Source organism: Mustela putorius, unplaced genomic scaffold (genome assembly GCF_011764305.1).
Source record: "Mustela putorius furo isolate JIRA1106 unplaced genomic scaffold, ASM1176430v1.1 tig00003834_pilon_pilon_pilon, whole genome shotgun sequence".
In the NCBI taxonomy this organism is placed as follows: Eukaryota; Metazoa; Chordata; class Mammalia; order Carnivora; family Mustelidae; genus Mustela; species Mustela putorius.
Window position 1 is genome coordinate 60,085,633 of NW_025421987.1, and position 22,002 is coordinate 60,107,634.

The 22,002-nt window shown below is 39.3% G+C and overlaps 1 protein-coding gene across 2 annotated transcripts in view; it reads left to right on the plus strand.

Moving 5' to 3' along the window:
* Nucleotides 1-22,002, plus strand: part of KCNAB1 (potassium voltage-gated channel subfamily A regulatory beta subunit 1) — a 380,466-nt gene that overhangs the window by 299,958 nt on the left and 58,506 nt on the right. For both annotated transcript variants that reach the window (XM_004755616.3, XM_004755617.3), the window contains exons 5-8: nt 387-431; nt 3,985-4,029; nt 5,823-5,866; nt 18,268-18,354. In XM_004755616.3, coding sequence (XP_004755673.1) covers nt 387-431; nt 3,985-4,029; nt 5,823-5,866; nt 18,268-18,354 — 221 coding nt within the window. The remainder of the gene's footprint in view (nt 1-386; nt 432-3,984; nt 4,030-5,822; nt 5,867-18,267; nt 18,355-22,002) is intronic.

Below are 22,002 nucleotides of genomic sequence, written 5' to 3' on the forward strand. Positions count from 1 at the left end.
CTCCCTGGTCACAACCGAAGACCACGGGAATTAGAAGGGAAACCTTGACTCCCACTGGACTCTGCCAAACAGGATATTTATATACGGGATCAGTGGTTCAAAAACACCCAACTGCCAAATGACTCTGTTGTTTCTTAGTATCGGGACCACAGGCGGTCTCCTGCCAGCATGTCAGGATTTGGCAGGTGCTTCTGGAATGCTCCAGGAGCCGGATTCTGCAGGCACAAGCAGAAACAGCAGAAACTGTGCTACTAGCCGAGAGCGGCTTCTATTTTCGGGACATGTAGGCACGGAGAGTTCAAACAAGGAATGGCTCTCGTGGTTTGGGATTGACTCTTGCATTTCCAGGACGCTGTATCCTAAGCCATTTTCTGTTTCCCTTCCAGGGCTGAAGTGATTCTGGGGAGCATCATCAAGAAGAAAGGCTGGAGGTAATGCATTCACCAGAATCATGTACTTGCCTTTAAACACACTGTTATTATTTTGTACCAGAGAAGGGAAAATAAAATTGCATGACAGCTGAACAAAAGACTGTCAAAAAAAAAAAATCAATTCTTGGTAAAGGGATGATTTATAGTGGTTTGAAAATAAATACCAACAAGTTCATTCCATGTGCTTCAAAGGGTATTGACGAGTCATCGATCGCAATGAATTACCACTGGGTTGAGCCGAGAAGGAAGGGATGTTCACAAGATAGTCAACGCATGAAAGAAAGTGGCATTTTCATGGCTTCTCCCTGCCATTTATGGTAATTTGGTGAAGGAAGGCAGCTATAGGAAGCTGCATATCTATGCAGATGTCTCTATGCTCACTTCATTTTACTAACAAGTCAGGATGCAAAGAAATAATGAAGAAAGAAGTCTTTGTGGCAAATGGCCGAAAGCTCCCTTATCTGAACACAATTAGCCAGCATCTCTGCTGTGTCCAGGAAGCCCATTTATCTGGGCATTCAGGAAAGGACTTCTTCTTCTGTCATTGATGGGGTCACATCCTATCTCATAGCGGGCTGTAGCCAACGCCATTGGTAAAGAGGAATGCCTCCGCTGTAAGATGGGGGGAGGCAGTCCCCCTCCACTGCACTGTGCATATCAACCACGACAGCCACTTCATCCCCAGCATGAGTAGAAAATCAGGTGAAGACCATGGGACAATCTGGGGTCCTCCTCCTCTCTGGTAGAAGATCAGCTCTTGGCCAGATAAACAAGAGCTCTGCAGTATTGGTGGAAAAGGAAACCCAGAAATTTATGGAGAGATGAACAAATAAAGATTGGTCACCCACTTTCTCCCTCTCCCTGCTCCTCCTCCCCTACTCCAGGGATTGTAAGGGTATTTAGAGAAAACCATATTCAACCTTAAATATGAAAAAATATTCACAGCCCCGCCCAGTCCTCCGCTTTGCTGGAGTTCCGTTCCCACTCAGAAGGCTGGTCCATCCATCAGCTCCCAAAAAGGGACTCCCCACTCTCTTAGGGCTCCTGGAACCAAGTGCTGCAGACCCCGTGCCTTCAGACAACAGAAGTATGTTCTCTCACAGCTCTGGAGGCTAGAAGTACAAAATCAAGGTCTGGGCCAAGCCATGCTCTTTCTGAAACTCTGAGTAGACTCCCTCCTTGCCTCTTCCTAGCTTTGGGCTTCTGCTGGCAATCATGGGCCAATTCCTCAGCCTGCGGCTGCACCCAACCTCTACCTCTGCCATCAGATGGCCGCTTCCTTCGTGTGCGCCTGTGTGTCTTCTTAAAAGGACACCGGTCATATTGGATTAAGGACTCCCCCTACTCCAGTATGACCTCATCTTAATTTGATTACATCTGTAATGACCCCATTTCCAAATAAACTCACCTTCTGAGGTACTGGGAGTTAGGACTTGACTATGCCATTTTAGGGGGCACAGTTGAGCTCATGACGGAGACCCTGGAGATGATTCCACCAAGAGCCCCATGAACTGTGCAGCGAGGGGCGGGCTGACAGAGGACACCTGAGGAAGGAGGGGAGCATACGTGTGGCAGCTCTTTCCCCTTAACACCCAGACGGCCTCTAGCCCTCACTCTCCGTGGTTTGCAGAGCCTGTTATATACCTATAAGAAACCAGGTTATCATGCATCTTTTAAAAACAGCTTTCAGTCTCATAGATAAAATCCCAGCTGTCACCATGCTACAGAGTATTGATATCAGTACACAGCTACTCCTATACAGCTGGTGAAAAGACAAACCGTAGCACGAGTCTCTAAAAGCAATTTCAATTAGCATTTTTGGCTTCCAGTCCCAGCACTATCCGTTGCCTACTGTGTTTTCCAGAGCATGTTACTTCACTTGTCTGAGTCTCAGTTTCCCCATCTGTATAATGGACCACATAACTGTTCATGAAGTGTCACGCTGATAAAGTGAGATGAGGTGTGCCAAAGCAGTTGGAAAGCTGTGCTGATCCGTATCGCATACTCATCTTGTCATTCTCCACCCACTCGGAAGAGTTGCCGGAAGTGCCGCCATGACGGTCGGTGATGACTGGCTGGTATCGCTGGCTGCTCTTCCTACCGGAACATGCATGTTAGTGTGCATACCCATGGAGCCCAGACATTTTCCACAAAACCTAACTTTGGAAAAAAGAAAAAAAAAGAACCAAGTCTCTGATAGTATTTGGCGAGGATGTACAGCTCTGGCCAACCCAGCCGCTCTGAATCATCGAGAGGACCGCATTCATTTTTTATGATATTCCATCCGGCCTCTTCTTGAAGCTGTGAAAATGTTTGCTAAAGGAGACCTGGCTCCCTTGGGGCAGATTGCTGTCACACTAGGTATCGTGAGGTTGATGGATTAACCTGGAAAGTGCGTCAGGCCTTCCGCAGTGTGTAATCTAGACACAGGGATGTGTAGAGCTTCCGTTACAGTGATTCAAATTACTTTTCAGGGAATTAACTTCCGTGGGATGGGGTTGCTGACATTTTCTACAAATTTTTCCGGTTGCAGCCAAGCTGTCAGAATTGTCACCCGTGTTCCCCATTGGTTATCATTCATCTTGTGAGGCTCTTATTTCTCGGCCCCAAGGCATCGGCTCCTCGGCTGATGGAATTATAAATGCCTTATCTCAAATAGTCCCAAAGTTTGGCCGTAACCTTTGAATCTCAAATGATTTTTTTTTCCTCGACCAGTTCAATTGAATTACAGACCTGGAGAAGCTAAATCATACTGAGATCTGGCTCCTGATTGTAAATTATGTGACTGTAGTTCTCAAGACACCTTTCCTATTCCACCATCCTGATGATACCATGGCCTTTTCCTGCTCTTGGGTGTGGTTTGGAGAACGCAATAAATTTGCTGATGAGATTTCCACATCTCATTCCCTTCCGAGTAAAGTGGTTCAGACCTTGAGTTAAGAACTTTAGGACTGTTTTCCTAAAATAACGTTTCCATTTAATGAAACACTCAAAGAAAATTTATTCCTATTGATTGACTACTCTATCATTCCTCTCTCCCTGCTGTCAGTTACTGCCTGTGACTGTCACAGCTGGAAAGCAGAATAATTCAGAGCCGCTAGGGTCCATGGTCCTTGGCAGAGTATGGACTGAGCCCCAGGAAAGCTCACACTCAATGAGTGTTATGTCAGATGCTAAATAAGCGTTAATGGGTGCTGCTAAAGCAGTTCATCCTTTAAATCCTCTCACTCATCCTCTCATTAACCATTCCTGCCCCTCCATACCTCCCATTAGCCCTCTTCACCAACCCCCCCATCAGCTTCCTCCACCTGCCTTTCCAGGTAAAGGTCATTCCCCTCCAACCTCTTATCTAGGATCTGACTTCACATACCCACTCATCAGCTTCCCTTTGTCCCAATATTTCAGTGACATGAATTAACAAATTTATCTCTTTACCAGTTTTTTTTTTTTTAATGGGAAGTACAATAAATTCTTTCTGGTGGTATAATAATACGACTCAGTGCAAAAACCCAACAATTTATTTAATATTTCTCTCTGTTTGTCTAACATATAGGAGGTCCAGCCTGGTCATAACAACCAAACTCTACTGGGGTGGAAAGTAAGTTAAATACCTTTTCTTTGCTTTGCTTGACAGGAAACAACTAGTAGTTCATGCTTTTATCCTTCTGGGCAACCATTTTGCATCTAATGTACTAAAATTAATTGATTTGGAGAGAAAGATTATTTTTTCTGCCTTGAAGAAAGTAGCAATTAGCCTAGGATTCAATTTTAGCGAGATGCCCCAAAGAAATTTAGTGTAAAGCATGTGGCCACTTGTTACTAAGTAATTCTTGGAGATCTTCCAATACCAGCCTCATACTTAGAACCATTTCCAAAATAGAGTTCAAATTTTCGGAAAAGAAAACAAGCACATAGCATCACAGAAGAAAAGCTATTCGAATCTGCCAAAACCCAAAGACTTCCATGGAATGTGAAGATAAAAGTATCTTGTCTGGCCCCATATGTGAGTCTTGGTCATTTCAGCAGAAGGCGTGAGAATGTTGATTGATCAAGAGGACTGCCTTTTGGAGAGTAACAGGAAGTTACCATATCACTCATTGGCAGGCAAATGAAAGAGAGGTCCTCCTCTGTTGTGGGAGGCAAGCAAATTTCACAGGGCAAATTGGCCTCTGATAAGCCTACTGGTGTTTGAACTGGTATTTACACAATTCAGCAGAACTTAAAAGTCTGGCTATCACATACCTTTTCATGGAAATCACAAATATTTCCATGGAGTCTTAACAAATAACAAAAACAAACACAAACCAGCAAAACCTTATTTACCTCCCTATAATGGAGAGGGAGCAGTTGAAAACAAAATTGGAGACAGAAGACAGTTCCTTAGGAATCTTCTAATCAAAGTGTACATGTATGTAAATACCCCCCCATACACACACTCATATCATCTTGCTATTTTTGAGCCTGTTTATGATGACCATGAAGACAGAAAGATGGACTGTAGATTTTTATTTAACACCTCTAAATATTCAGGCAACATGGTGCTTCTGAGAAAGGTAGATTTGCTATGTCTCTGCTCTGATTCATGGTGCTGTTACTCAGTGTTTTTGCAATGGTACTGAAAGCCGTGCCTATACTTAAGAAATCAACAGGGAGGAAGACAATCCCCAAGACCCATTACGTAGTGGAGTGCTGCATCCAATACCATCTAATGCTTTTATAAAAGATTCAAAATCACCAAAGGCAGATGGTGAAATACTGTGTTTTAAAAAGAGGTGGCCACAGAGAGTGATGTTGAAGAAATATTTCATGAAGACTTTAAAACTCAGGAACCATATTTCTTTCTAATTGGCCAGAATGTGAGGATGGTCGGGAAAGACAAAAGTCCTAGTTAAATGTTTGTCTTCTTCGGATACTAATGTAAGAAAGACTGACATCACATTTTAACAGAAAGTAATTGTTAAATTTCTTTTGCAAGTCAAAAGGCACTTCCAAATGTGCTTCCTTTCTCAGAAAAGCAAAACTTATGGGCAGCTCACAAACTTATGTCAAGGCTTTTTTAGGGGTGAGCATGGTTTGGGTTGAGTTGAGGGTGAGGTGGGAAGATTGAGCCTTATGTCACAGTATATATGGACGGGGCACGCATGGCTGAGTTATTAATGATATCATGTGATGAGAGTAATAGTTAATTTATCAGCTGGGGTCTGCAAAGAAAAGGGGCTCAGTGCATGGCTCACCAGGCTTCTCTCCTCAACCGGTGGTGTAGAATTTGCCAAGAATAGGGTATAAAATTAGCAATTCAATTTAGAGTGATTATTCTTCTGTACTTTTGTAACAGCAATTTAAAAAAAAGCACACCCCCACTCAAAGTCATTTGCTTCTTTTTCTTGTTAGAGCTGAAACGGAAAGAGGGTTGTCAAGAAAACATATCATTGAAGGTAGGTACAGCATTTCATTTTATCTTCATTTGTGGGCTGCTGATTCAGGAAAGGTATCAACCAAATAGGTTCAAAACCCACTTGGGGGGGGTGGAAATTCTTTATAAAGAGAATCACAATCAACCACAGTCTTTCTGGGTTTTAATGTAGGAGTGTGGTGATATAGAGAAGACAGTTGGCAACACAAAAGAAAAAGGACAAATCCTCTAAAACTCGTCTCATTTACAGCTGTGCTAGCATTGATAAAACACTTCACTAAGACTTTTTAAAAGAGCTTTATTGAAGTATAATTTACATACCATAAGAGTTTACCCATTTAAAGTGCACAATTCATTGGTTCTGAGTATAAAGGAGTTGTACAATCATCACCATGAATTGAATTTTAAAACGTTTTCATCACTCTACGAAGAAACCTAGTACCCACTAGGAGTCACTTCCCACCTTCTTCCTACCCTCTTCCACAGCCCCAAGCCACCGCTAATCTACTTTTGTCTGTGTAAACTGGCCAGTTCTGGATATTTCATATGAATGAGACCGTACAATATGTACTTCTTTGTGACTGGCCTTTTTCACTTAGCATAATGTTCATCCATGTTGTAACAGGTGTCAGTACTTCATTCCTCTTTACTGCCAAATAAAATTCCATTGTGTGGATAGACGACATCTTGTTTATTCATTCATCAGTTAATGTTTTCATTTTTTTACTTATAAATAATACTGCTACGAATATCTTGTATGGACATATGCTAAGACTATGATACTTTTATTTGATTTAAAATTTTTTTATTGTTATATATTTTTAATTTTAATACAGTAAACATACAGTATTATTACTATACAGTTTCAAATGTATAGTACAATGATTCAACACTTCCATAATTGCTCTGTGTCCATCATAGTAAGTATACTCTTAATCCCCTTCACCGGTTTCACCCATTCCCCCCACCCACCTCTCTTCTAGTAATCACCAGTTTTTTCTCTATATTTAAGAGTCTGTCCTTTGGTTTGTCTCTTTTTTTCTTTTTTCATTTGTTTTGTTAAATTCCACATGTGAGTGAACTCATATGGTGTTTGCCTTCTCTGACTGATTTCACTTAGCATTATACTCTCTAGATCCCTCCATGTCATTGCAAGTGGTGAGATTTCATTCTTTTTTATAGCTGAGTAATAGTCCATCACTCATATATATAATATATATATATATTATATATATATATTATATATATATATATATAAAACCTCCTTAACCCATTCATCTATGAAGGAATAATTGTGTTGCTTCCATATCATGGCTAATGTAAATAAAACTGCAATACACATAGGGGTGTATATTATCTTTTTGAATTAGTGTTTCTGTTATTCTTTGGGTGAATATCCAGGAGTAGAATTATGGTAATTCTATTTTTAATTTTTTGAGGAACCTCCATACTGTTTCCCACAGTGGCTGCACCAGTTTGTGTTCCCACCAACAATTCAAAAGAGTTCCTTTCTCTCCACATCCACACTAACACTTGTTCCTTGCATTTTTAATTTTTGCCATTCTGACAGGGGTGAGGGGATATCTCATTGTGGTTTTAGTTTGCATTTCCCCAATGACGAGGAATTATGATGTTGAGCATCTTTCCATGTGTCTGTTGGCCATCTGCATATATTCTTTGGAAAAATGTCTGTCCGTGTCTTCTTCCCATTTTTAAATCGGATTATTTATATTTTTCGGTGCCAAGTTGTACAAGTTCTTTATATATTTTGAATATTAACTCTTTATTGGATATACCATTTGCACATATCTTCTCCCATTTGATGGGTTGTCTTTTTTGTTGTTGATGGTTTTTTCACTGTGCAAAAGCTTTTTATTTTGGTGTAGTCCTAGTAGTTAACTTTTGCTTTTTTTCCCTTTGCCAAAAGAGAGAAATCTAGAAAAATGTTTCTGTGGCTGATGTCAAAGAGATTACTGCCTATGTTTTCTTCTAAGAATTTTAGAGTTTCAGGTCTCACATTAAGGTCTTTAATCCCTTTGAGTTTATTTTTGTTTATGGTCTAAGAAAGTCCAATTTCGTTCTTTACGTGTAGCTGTCTAGTTTTCCCAAAACCATTTGTTGAAGAGACTGTCTTTTTTTTCTGTTGCATACTCTTGCCTTCTTTGTCATAGATTAATTGACCATGTACTTGTGGGTGTATTTCCGGGCTATTTTGTTCCATTGATCCATGTGTCTATTTCTGTGTTGGTACCATACTATTTTGATTACTACAACTTTGGAGTGTATCTTGAAATCTGGGATTGTGATACCTCCAGCTTTGTCCTTTTTTTCAAGATTGCTTTGGCTATTAAGGATATTTTGTTCCATATAAGTTTTAGAATTATTTGTTCTAGTTCTGTGAAAAATGCCATTGGTATTTTGATAGGGATTGTGTAGAACCTGTAGATTGCTTTGGGTAGCATGGATGTTTTAACAAAATTTTTCTCTTTGTTGGTGAGCATGGAATATCTTTTCATTTGTTTGTGTCATCTTCAGATCCTCTCATCAGTGTTTTATGGTTTCAGGGTATAGGCCTTTTACCTCCTTAGTTAAACTGATTCCTAGATACTTTATTATTTTCAGTGCATTTGTAAATGGAATTGTTTCTCTTTCATCATTGTTGAATAGAAATGCAACTGATTTCTATATATGGATTTTATATCCTGAAACCTTATTGAATTTGTTTTTCAATTCTAGTCATTGTTTTTGGTGAAGTCGTTAGAGTTTTCTACATATAGTATCATGTCATCTACATTAGTGACAGTTTTACTTTTTCCTTACCAATTCAGATGCCTTTTATTCCTTTTTCTTGTCTGAGTGACATAGCCGGGATTTCCAGTATTGTGTTGAATAAAAGTGATAAGAATGAACATCCTTGTCTTGTCCTTGGACTTAGGAGAAAAACTCTCATTTTTTACCATTGAGTAGATGTTACTTCTGGGTTTTTCATATATGGCCTTTATTATGTTGAGGTATGTTCCCTATAAACCTATTTCCTTGAGAGTTTTTATCATGAATGGATGTTGTACTTTGTCAAATGCTTTTTATTCATCTATAAATGATCATACGTTTTCTATCCTTTCTCTTGTTGATATGATACATCACATTGAGTGATTTGCAAATATTGAACCACCCTGGCATCCTAGGAATCAATCCTGCTTGATTGTGGTAAATGACTTTTTTTTTAATGTGTTGTTGGATTCAGTTTACTAATATTTTCTTGAGGATTTTTGCATCTGTGTTCATCAGAGATATTGGCCTCTGGTTCTCTTTTTCAGTGGTGTCTTTATCTGGTTTTGGTATCAGAGTAATGCTGGCCTCATAGAACGAATTTGGAAGTTTACCTTCCTCTTCTGTTTTTTTGGAAGAGTTTGAAAAGAATAGGTAGTAACTTTTCTTTAAAGGTTTGATAGAATTTATCTGTGAAACTATCTGGTCCTGGACTTTTGTTTTTTGAGAGTTTGTCAGTTACTGGTTCAATTTCACTGCTAGTAATGGGTATATTCAAATTGTCTATTTCCTTTTGATTCAGTTTTGTGAGGTTATATGTTTCTAGGAATTTATCTAATCCATCTAGGTTGTCCATTTTATTGGCATACAATTTTCAAGACTATGATAATTTATAAGGAGTATTATATACATTTTAAAAAATTATAAAAAATTACCGCTCAGTTACTGATTCATGGAGCCATTGCTTTTGTGATGGCACTCAAAACTTTGTAGAGACTAGAAATTAACAGGAAATAGTATGGTCTTCTAGAACCATTATGTAATAGAATAGTACTCTACCTCGTTGGGAGGATTATGAGAATTGGGAGAAATTTTTATGTATTTCTTATTTATCTACATATAACAAAAATGTTCCACCTGTACCTGTTGCAATAAAGGAAAATTGTTAAATGGACCTATATGGATCCAAGATTTTTATAACTTTAGATTCATAATTAATCATGAAAACCAATGATATTTTTCTTTTTATTTTAAACTGGTTTCATTTATGAAATACCAAAGTCAATAAAAACATGAAATGTACTCTATCTTATATCACAAACTTTAAAAATAAAAATAAAGAAGTATTCCCTTAGCTTACCTCATCTCATTTCACAGTGTGACAGCCTGGGGCATGTCCTTCCCAACTTGTCCCCACAGTTAAATTGATCTCCTTCCTATCTATCTATCTATCTATCTATCTATCTCTCTATATTTCTATCCACATTTTCTTATAAGTACAAAAACATAAGTATGAAACCAGGGGAATCAAGCTGTACATATTAACCTAAAAAACCTACTTTTTTTGCAATTAAAATAATTTTAGACACACACACCCCCACATACATATGCACTCTACACATGATTTGTAGGTTATTTCTTGGTTTTAGTATTATAAAGAATTATACAAATGGCCATGCTTACATAAATGTGATAGATACTGGAAGCGGCATCATTAGGTCAAAGAATAATACATATTTTAAATTATTTTCTGAAAAGGAATATACCAGGGGTGCCTGGGTGGCTCAGTGGATTAGCTGCTGCCTTCGGCTCAGGTCATGATCTCAGGGTCCTGGGATCGAGTCCTGCATCGGGCTCTCTGCTCAGCAGGGAGCCTGCTTCCCTCTCTCTCTCTGCCTGCCTCTCCATCTACTGGTGATTTCTCTCTGTCAAATAAATAAATAAATAAATAAATAAGGAATATACCAATCTGATGGATGAGCTGATTTTGTTTAGTTATACATTTATTTAGTAATGGTTTGAGCTACCCTTTATAATTTTGTGCTTCTTTTTCTGGGAACCAGCTCTTCATGTTCTTAAGCTATTTTTCTTTTGAGTTTTTTGTGTCTTGATCTCGTTAATTTTTCAGGGGTTCTTCGTGTATTAATAATGTTCACTCTTTGTTAGCTACATTTGTTGCAAATATTTTCTTCCAGGTTATCATTTCACTGTGAAGTTTTTTCCCTCCCCATGAATCTAATCTAAAAGATAATGTTGAGGAGTACCTGGGTGACTCAGTTAAGCATCTGACTTTGGCTTAGGTCATGATCTCAGGGTCTTGGGACCCACGCTCAGTCTGTCCCTGCTCAGCAGGAGTCTGAGGGGAAGAGTCTGCTTGTCCCTCTCCCTCTGTACTTGCTCACTCACTCTCTGTTTCTCTCTCAATTAAATGAGTAAGTCTTTAAAAACAAACAAACAAAAACAGATAATGTTGAATTTGAAGCCAGTCATTGCAGTTTAGAAGTTAGAGATCTTTATTAACCTGTAAAGAAAACTTGGAAAGATTTTAGATTTCCACTGGAAAAAAAATAACTTTGGTGTTCACTAGTTTAATTTAAAATAGAGAATTTGGGGGCACCTGGCTGGCTCAGTCAGTAGAGCATGTGACTTTTGATCATGGTGTTGTGAGTTTGAGCCCCACATTGGATATAGAGATTATTATTATTTTTAATTTTAAAATTAAGAATAAAATGGAGAGTTTTGAAGCCAGATCTTGGAGAATATGTTTATATTTATATTTCACATATATGTAATTGTTTAACAGTGATAATTATATCATTTGGTTGTTCAAAGTTTTTGCATGAGTTTGGTATTTCTCATTAACTGATTCTTAATATGTTTGTAAGGACTGGGGTTTGAAACCAAACAAAGAGTGGTTCAAGTTCCAACTGTGTCATTTATGAGCTAGGGGACTTTGTGCAAGTTATTTAACCTCACTAAACCTCCATTTCCTTGATGGACTATAAATATTCCTCTCTTGCAATGCTACTATACAGAGAATGAAATTAGATAATTCACATTGAGCACAGTATCTGTCATGTAATAAGCACTTAATAAATGTTATTTTTGTCTTTATCATCATCATTCTTAATAGTGCAACTGTTAGTCTTCATACCATAGATAAGAGCGCCCTTTACTAAGTAACATTCTAAGGCCACCACAATGAATAAGCGCATTCTAACACTAGAAAAAGCTTTCTGATTCCAGTCCAAACAAAATCCCTTCTCAGGCCTTGGTGTCCAACTTGATATTGCAAAGTAAAACCCAGCCTGTCTCTTAAAACTGTCATCATTCCTCCTCTAGCACTTGCCTATGTGACTTGAGTCATGTACCATGAGAAATAACCCCAAAAAAGAAATAATCCATGTAAGCTTGTTGTACCAAGCAGAAAAACAAGGCAGTGGTGTATTGCCTAGAAAGTTCTTGCCCCTCTTTTCTTTTTAATCTAATTAATTTAAAAAAAGAGATTTAGGAAATGGTTCAAAATGGCAATCAACGGAGAACATAAAATCAAGGAAAAAAAGAATGGTCAGAGTTGCTGTGCTTTTTACTGAATCTCCATTATTTTAATATTTACCATTTCAAAATTCTCTCTTCTAAATCAGTTTTCTTCAAGCCTCAAACAACATAACAGAAATACTTTAAATTCTCTGTCCCTTTAAACAAGTCAGGAGTTCTCTTAGGAGCTGGTCTCTCAGGATGGATAAACCAGTTCAGCTGAAATTTAAACTGACCCAGATTCAAACTTTAACACAAAATTTCAAATTTCTGTGACTAAAGAATTGGGATCATTTATTAGGTATGTTGTTACTATTTATTTTGTAGCTCATAGTTTCAGCCAAAGACAAAGATATTCACGAGTCCAAGAGCATCAGTTGAAAGGATAGTTCCAGGCAGGCTGAAATTAGGGAATTGAGTGAATTTTCAGGGAAACAAAGTGGGGGCGGGGGGGACGTGAGAGCTCTAGACCCAAAATAAAGTTGGAAGAAGTTTACAAATCATTGTCCTTGGGTTTCATTGATACTTGTTTTGTGATGAAGGTAGCCTTAATGAACATTGGAGATTCTTATGCACATTAAATTTAGAAAGTATTCTTAGAGGACAAGACAGAGGTCCAATTCATGTGGAGTTCAGGTCAATTAAGTGCTGGTGACCTTGGCCACCTGAGCTGGTTTACGGAGTATAAAATGAACTTGACTTGTACATAATGCACTTTTGAAAAAAATCAGATGAAAGACCTTTTCAGTGAACCCAAGTTCCTTTACTTAGATCCAGTCAGGAACAACATGTTCCTTGGATTCACAAGGAGGAGGTAGAAATTTCACAATGGGAGGTTTATTGTATCCATTTAGAATCCCAAGGTCCTCTTTAGCTCTGAAAGTCTATTCATTCAGCCATTCCACAAACATTCTTTAAGTCCCAATTTTTGCAAGTGTTAAAATTTAGCAGATCAGGGGCATCTGGGTGGCTCAGTGGTTTAAGCCTCTGCCTTCGGCTCAGGTCATGATCTTAGGGTCCTGGGATCGAGGCCTGCATTGGGCTTCCTGCTCAGCAGGGAGCCTGCTTCCCTCTCTCTCTGCCTGCCTTTACCTACTTATGATTGTGCACTTGCTCTCTCTTTCTCTATCAAAATAAATAAATAAAATCTTTTTAAAAAATTAGCAGATCAAGTTTCCTTAGTATCTTATAGGAAAGAATAGAAATAGTTTGGTAAGTCAAACTGTAAGACAAAAGCGTACTGTGTGTGTGCTTTTATAGGCAAAGGCTGTGTGTGAGTGTATATTTGGCCTTCAGGTGAATCACCGTTTTGTTATGTGATCCAAACCACAAACTCACTATCTTGATTTGAGGAGTAGGAGAGGAAAATAATCTGAGAAACTGCTTAGACCTTTTTAATGAATGGCAAATGCCAAACCAGCTTCTCTGAACCTTTATTTTAAAAAGATAATTTATGATTTTTTTCAATGAGAAAGGAAATTTCTTAACAGATGGCTTCACCACAAATTCCTTCCCAGTGTTCCATGTTCATACTAAACTGAAATCACCCACTCAGGGTAACCATGGTTCATCACGGGAAGAGCAGCCACAGACTTATTCTAATACAGTGCAGTCTTTATAAAAAATAAGCAGACACAGGACACCTGGGTGGCTCAGTTAGCTGGGCAGCTGCCTTTGGCTCAGATCATGATCCCAGGGTCCTACAATGGAGCCCCACATCGGGCTCCTTGCTCAGTGGGGAGCCAGTTTCTCCACTGCCTGCTATTTCCCTGCTTGTGCTTGCTCTCTGTCTCTGTCTCTCTGTGTGTTTCTCTTTCTCTCTGTGTCAAATAAATTAAAAAATAATAATAATAAGCAGACATATCTCAAGTCATGACGGAGAGGTCTGCTGAGAAGAAGGCAGAAAATTATATATGGAAAAAGTGCCCATCGTTTGAGGCAACATTTTTTTTCAAGCTCAGAAGGAAAGCAAAAGTGTGGACGCAGTATGTTTGAAGAGAACCCTCGCAGAATCTCCGGATTACTGATTTCCATGTTCCTATAGAGTTCAGGAGGCAACACGGAGCCCCTGATCCATCTCTGACCACACCAGCCTGCTTAACTTCTGGAATGGGCACATTTCTTTAGAAGCCATGAAGTAGGTTTACATTGAATTAAAGTTTACCTTACGAACAAAATAGTTCCTGTTCATCTTCAGAACCTAAAAGAAAAACTTTGATTTCTCTTTTCTGTAGTCACTTGAAAGCTATTTTCTTTACACAACACAATTAAGTATCCTGTGGACTTGTGAGGAATGGCCAGTGACCTTGTAGACATCTCCTCAAGGACAGAGGGCTTTTCTCTTGCTTCTGTGTTCGCTCCCACAGACCCTGGGTTAGTGCTGAGGGACAGGCTCATGTCCGAAGTTTTGTGAGCAAGTGCATTCCCTGCAGCCTGTGGCCTGCCTTAGGTTATGATTAGTGGCCCCGATTCCCCTTTGCAGCCAAGGTTAATGCATTTTTGCACATCTACTTAAACTTGAAACAATACCTGGCCCCAAGCCAGTGTTCAACAAACATTGCTAAGTGGAGCTAGAACACAACTATTTGTTTATTGGAGACCAACACTAAATGACTTTCAAGGAGACATTTGTTGAACGTGGCTTCATGTTGCTACAATTTAACTATCTCTGCGCAATTAAGGCATGCAAATGGAAAAGGGCAGGAGTGCCTGATTTGGTTTGTGGTCACATGAAAGATTGAAGAAGAAAGATCTTTTCAGTCTAGCTTGTCTTTGGAAGGATGAGGAAAGCAGTGCCGGAAGAGCCTGAGATGTCAGCAAGGTCATTCAGGCCAGCCCAGATTAGCACACCAGATCCCAGACCCTTCGCCTCGTCTACACATAGACCTTGCCTCTGAAAGCCAGGCTGGTCCGTCCAACTGCCAAGAGCTCCGTGTGCGTGACGAACGTGCCGCTCCGACCTCTGTGGGCTCCCACCAGTCTGCTTTCACCCTGACTTGATTGTCTTAGTAACCATCCCTTTACTTCTCAGGCCAAAAGTCTGAGAGAGTCACCCTTGGTTCCTTGACCTCCACACTCTGTATCCTGCACACCGGCCAGTCCCCTTATATCTACTTACACAACTTGTTCCGAATTTGAACACTTCGTCCCCACTTGGCCCACTTGCCCCAGCACGGTGACCTCTCCCTGGCCTCCCTCCCCCACTTTCACTCTTGCCTCCTCCAAGTCATCTTCAGCAGACCCGTGACCAGCTCAAAATGGAAATCCGATGTCATTTCCCCTGTTTAACTCCTCACGTCCCAGCCCCACACCGATGCTTTGCCATCTCACAGAGCGTACAACCCAGAATTGGTACCATGGATTTCAAGGCTTGATGTGATTGGGATTTTCAAAGCTGGGGACAGGATGTCTTGGAGGCACAGTCTCGTGCTACTTCATTTCAGAACGAATAGCTGACGAGATGTAACACATGATTTCTCATATTTTCACACGAATACACCTGACTCTCAGTCTAAATATCAAAGGGGGAAAAAATGCCTTCCAGAGAAAGAATTGAGTGGCTTGGAATGACCACTTACATTGAAAAATGACTTTCATATGGAGTGCATGCCATCACTTATGGGCACACAGTACTACCTTCAACAATGAGCCTGTGCCTGATATACTCTCTCCATGCACTGTTTGTTCCTTGGGGATACATATAGTGTTCGTGCATCTTCACACGCCCAGAGCCCAGCACAGTTTGGGGATCAGAATGGGATTTAGTGCATGCTTAGGGCATGGGAGGGTAAATGACTCCAGTCCTGGCTGACCACAAGCACCACAAAGGGGCCGAGCCAGCTGCAGCTTTTCCTCGTAGTTACTCTCAGCCCATGCTGAGCTGTTTGGAAGAGACCCTGGAGGGAGAGGCCTCATCAGAAAGGGAGACACTTGCTTCCAGCGCCAGGCAGGGCCAGGACTCTCACTAAATGCCTCGTTCCAAAACCAGGAGGTCTAAGAGAAATCTTTAGCATTTAGCCTTTGACGCCTCTCATTCTGAATTTCCCAGATGTGAGCATCGCTGTGATAATCACTGCATTTCTGTAGACTACTGTGCTTTACAAAGTGCTTGAAAGCTGGTTTTATTTGCTCTCCTGAAGCATGATCCTGAAGGTAGTGTGTGTTGTTATCTCCACTGCAGATCAGAGACCTAAGTCACCAAATCGGTTGGGGGGGGGGTGTTGAAATAACCCAAGTGGAATCCCATAGCACGCTAGAGTATAGATTTCTAACCTTCCCAACCTGCGCTACCTCATTATCCATTTGGCTATTCTGTCCTCTCCTCACTTCCTCCAGTACATATAATTGCTTCCAAAAAGTGGCTCATATCATAGGGCTTTATAAGGTAAATTTAATTTCAAGCTGCCCCTTCAGAGAGCTGGCGATAGCCCAGGCCTGAAAGCCACTGCAGTTTTTTGAGAGCAGGCACTGGACCTTATAACACCTGTCTGCCCTAATCTCTTCATCAATGCTTCTTTTAACAAGCCACCGTCCCAGACAATCCTTTTTCAATGAATGAAAAATATTTCCGGAACTATATCCAAGCACTTCATTTTCCTGTCAGAAAAGTAATTGTGGCTGGCTGGTAAACCAGTTTGAAAAATCAAATTTAAATGAGCCAAATTTAAATTTATAAGAGCCTCATTTAACATGCAATTAGTTTTATGCCTATAATAAAAAGAGAAAAACCACCAGTCTTCCTGAGGAATTAAATAGGCTGATAAGGAAATGCTGTGCCTCATGGAAATGAGATAAAATGATTCTTGAACTGTCATCCTTTTGGTTGCATAATATTATATACAATACATTCTATTTCAGGGAAGTATTAATTTTACTGAAATTAAATCAATTTTTTTTTCTCAGAGTACTCACAGGAATGTGACCAGATGGTTAGGACTAAAACTTATATTATTGGTTCCAGACTTTTTTTTTTTAAGTTCCTTTATATTATCTAAGTCTTTATAACTTCTGTTTTCGCTTTTTCCCCCCAAAGAACAGGGAATAATAAAAATGCTAAAGCTCAGCTATATTTAAGGTTCTTCAAACTTTGTTTCAATTAGTAAAAGGTTAAGCAAGACCTTCATTTGCCAACCCTTTTATTCCTGTTACAACCCGTGTGTACATGAAGATGGCCTTGGCAGTCATTTATTTCTGATTTATTCCATTTTAATGTTTTTGATGAGCAATAAATATATCCCATCCCACTGTAAGCCCAGTAAGTCATTCATAACATGAAAGTAATTCGCAGTTTTCAAGAAGTAGTTAAACTCTTAGGCCACTTTTTATTCTAAACTTGGCTCCTGGATATTGCAACAGATGAGTCACTGTGAACAAGCTTTGCTGAGTATATTTTTCTGGTGGGGTAGGAGTAGTAAAACTATCGAGAAAGTTATAAGACTTTTCTTTTTTAAAAAGATTTATTTATTTTTAAAGAGAGGAAGAGAAAGAGCAGGGGGCCGGGGCTGAGGGAGAGAAAGAAGGAGCGGCAGAGGGGGAGAGAGAGCATCGTAAGCTGACTCCAAGCTGAGTGTGGAGCCTGATGCAGGGCTCCATCTCATAACCCTAAGGTCACAACCCTGAGATCATGACCTGAGCTGAAACCAAGAGTCAGACACTTAACTGAACTGCGCCACCCTATAAGACTTTTCTTTGTTGAGATTCAAGTCAGCCTTTGATATATTGTTTAAAGGCTCTAGGGGCCAATTAATATACATCATTGTATTCAATGTATTTTTGAAACTAATACTGTGCTTTTTTTTTTAAGTACATTTTTTAAGGAAACCAAACTTTTACTATTTCTTTTTATTTTATCTTATTTTATTTTAATTCAATTAACATATGATGTATTATAAGCTTCAGAGATAGAGTTCAGGCATTCGCCAGTTGCATATAACACCCAGTACTCATCATATCATGTGACCTCCGGAATGCCCATCCTCCAGTTACCCCATCCCCCCACCCATCTCCCTTCCAGCAACCCTCAGTTTGTTTCCTAGAGTTAAGAGTCTCTTACACTTTAACTGTTTCTAATAGTGTTTACATTTGTACTTTTTGGATTTTTCCTGCCTCTGTTCCCAGGATTGAAGGGCTCCCTCCAGAGGCTACAGCTCGAGTACGTGGATGTGGTCTTTGCCAATCGACCAGATAGCAACACCCCCATGGAAGGTGAGTGAAGAAATTGGATAAAAGACTCTAGAGTTATTGATTCTAACTGGATGACTTATTTCACTAACAGTAGGAAATGAAATATATTCAGACTGATTTGATTGAATGGGGAAAATGGAAACCTTTCCCATCAATGTCTCTTGGTCTCAGCATTTACCCTCAAGGCCAGAGTTCTGCATCTGGCTTCTTCATTCATTTCTGAAGTATTCCCAGGCATTGGGACTGTGGCTTCTGCTGGCTACAGTGCTCACTTTTTCCAGGTTCATTTCACTTCTGCAATTTCATCAACTGAAACAATAAAATTAATTGGAAGGGGAGTTTATAACCCAGCCATCGTTATTTTGGAGGAAGTCCCTTGACAATCTTCCTCTTTTGTAATGACTAAGTCTGATTAGCTTCCGATCTGTGGTAACAGGTTCTAAGTGGTACTGTTAATGGAGGTTTTATAGGAGTGACTACTTCAAAATGAGACTCTTCATTGAAATTTGGGTTTTGATTCTCAAGAAGCTGCAACATTTTATTCCCTTTCTGTTACAACTATTTGAGGACAATAGTCAGGTCTCTTCTGTGGGAACACTGAGAATGTTCCTAAAACGAAATTTTCTTCAACTTACATTTATTTATGGAGTCTACCTAAGGTGATTGAGGATGAAGATCATTTAGGAGGATATATTAGAATGTTCTAGTTAATTGAGATTTACAGCCTTATAGATTAGACTTACCTGAGGGGAAAACGAACAAAGATATTTGGGGCATAGGAGGAAAAAACAATGTTCTGGTCATTTGAGGCTTATAATACGACATACAGTTACACATTTTCAAAGAATTAGAATAGGACAAATTCTATTTACTATTCAAAATTACACTGAAGATAAATTTGTCCCTGATGATTCAAAAGGTAGTCTAGGATCTCGTAATAATTCAGGTTCTATAAAGGTTTATTCTTGCTACAGGGTTATAGAGGTTATAGAAGTTACAAATGATTGTATGTATGAAAGTATATATGAACTTTTCTGTAGCTTGCACTCCTGACCCCCCCCAAAAATACAGAAGTTATTTTCCTTGCCATTTATCTGTTAACTACAGAGAAATTTAAAATATATATATATTTACATATCTAACTTTCTCTTAGAATTTTCTACTTTCTTGACTCCGAGTAAATCAGGAGTTTATCATAGTACAATATCAGTGTTGGAAATTCATAATAAGAATTATCCATAGAAATTACATAAAAATGCATATTTTTATCAAGACAAAGAATAGGTATTTCATAAAGCAGTCATAAACATCTTATTAGTGTATGAAGTCCTTATTGCAAGGATAATATGATGTCACATTCTCCTCAATGACATGTTGAAAGAGAACACTGAAACTATCTGATGAACAAAAGTGTTAAATACAATGCCATTTGGTGGGGACTGTGAAACTGAAATTGCTTCCCATTTTAAGTGCCTCAGTGCCACTATTTTCCTCTTTGGAAAAGAATCCTTTGTGATTATACCATGTACAGAATAGAAAAACATTTGGGATTTTCCCGGGTCTTTTTTTTTTTTTTTCATTTTATCCATTTTGTGCATCCTCCCCAGTATCTAATTTTAGAGATATAATGCAGGACTCTCTCAAACAGAAAACACTGTAATCTGCATGATATACCTACAGAAGTAGGATGTTCTCAATTAGGATCTAAGCTCTAAGCTATGTGATATTGACAAAATAATGGTTTTTGTTGTGTGAACGCTGATTATGGGTTGAAATTTAGTAGAAGGGAGCTTCATAGTGCTAAACAAACAAACAAACAAACAACATTAACAACATAAGATTGCTACCTGATAGAATTTGTAACTGCAGCATTGTCCAGCCTTTGCTAGAATTGGAGAATATGTTGGTTTTCTCTGAGTTTCTCATATAGTAATTCCACAAAGCAGAACATTTTCTCAAGCTATGTTGTCAAGAGGTGCTGTCCAAGTCCAGAAGTCTAAGGAAGGAGGCCAAACAATAGAAGTTTGCACTTGATGATAAGATCAAGGAACATGGCATTTTTGTAGCTCTGCTGCCGTCTACCCCTTCATGCTGGAATGTACTCAGTTCTCCCCACCCTCCACCAGAAGGGACCCACTCCTAGCTGGCCCATCAAGCTCGAAGTCTTATTCCTCTGGAGGGATTTAACGTGGAAACACCACAGAAATTCATTAAGTCGGATTTGTTCCAGACTGAACTCCCTTCCCTGTCATTTCTCCCCAGCTTTCAGAAAATGTGTATCCTCAAACTCAGTATACTTGTTTGTTCCCAGGTGGGACCGGTGGACATGCTGGTGTGATCCAAGTCTCTGGAAACTTAGTCTCGGCATTTAGTGACTTCCACTTGACTGTAGCAGAGGGCAACACTGATCTGGGCAATAGAGAGAAGAAGAAATAGGAAATAAGAAGAAAATGAAAACCAGACAGGGATTGCCAGGAGGCCTTGGTGCATTTGCTCCTCTAAAAATGGAAGAATATGGTATCTAAGCTATTTCTGGATTCCATGTTGTTACTGAGATTCATTTTGCAATGAGCTTCTAAGTCATGAGTTGCGTGTGAGTGAAGGTTGTCCATGTGCAATGGAGTCTACCTTAGAGGGCTATTAGTATTTCTAAAAACAGTACAGAAAATAAATATTATATATATCAGAATTCCCCTTCCAAAACATATAGTAGTTATTTGTTAGTCAATGTTACTCTATAGTCTTTTTTTTTTTTAAGATTTTATTTATTTATTTGACAGAGAGAGCACAAGTAGGCAGAGAGGCAGGCAGAGAGAGAGGAGGAAACAGGCTTCCTGCTGAGCAGAGAGCCCAATGTGGACCTGGATCCCAGGACCCTGGGATCATGACCTGAGCCAAAGACAGAGGCTTAACCCACTGAGCCACCCAGGGGCCCCACTCTACAGTCTTTAATTAGTTTTCAATTTCCTCTGCAAATATAGTGACCAAAATCATCACTGGAAGCTTGCCCAGCTCCCCATACCCTCCTTTTTTTCTTTCTGCAATGGCCAGAAAATCCTTAATATCATTCATATACTTTTCTTTATTTCAGCAACTCACATTGGCAATTTTAGGCTTGATTACATCCATTCCTGTTTAATGTAAGTGATCCAACAGTGGCGGCCAAGTGAATGGTGATGAATTTTCATAGAGTTGGTCTACGTATGTTGGCACTGTACTGCATGTGTGTGTCTGGGTAGCTCATATTAGACCCTTAGCATTTGAAAATCATTTTTATTGGTTTCAACCATTCCTGTCAACTCCGTTGAGCCACAGTACATGCTAAGCTATAATTTTGGTGAGGCACCTGTTTTAAACCCCAGGGACCTATTGAGAGAGCCCAGCCCAGCTTTCTAGGACATGTTTTAAACAACTTTGATTTAAGTTTATTAAAATGCCAACCCCATTCATTTGATTTGCACCTTGAAAGTATGTTAATTGGGAATGCTTCTAAAATAAACCAAGATGAATTTCATTCAGTTTCTACGTATCCTGTAGCAACAAACTGAGCCAGAAAAAGATAGCAGTAACATCTTCTTCATCTTATGTAGGCATCATGTATGCAATTAGTTGTTTTCTTCCCTCCTTCCTTGGAAAAACAATAGACAAAAAGGAGTCCTCCCGAGAGAA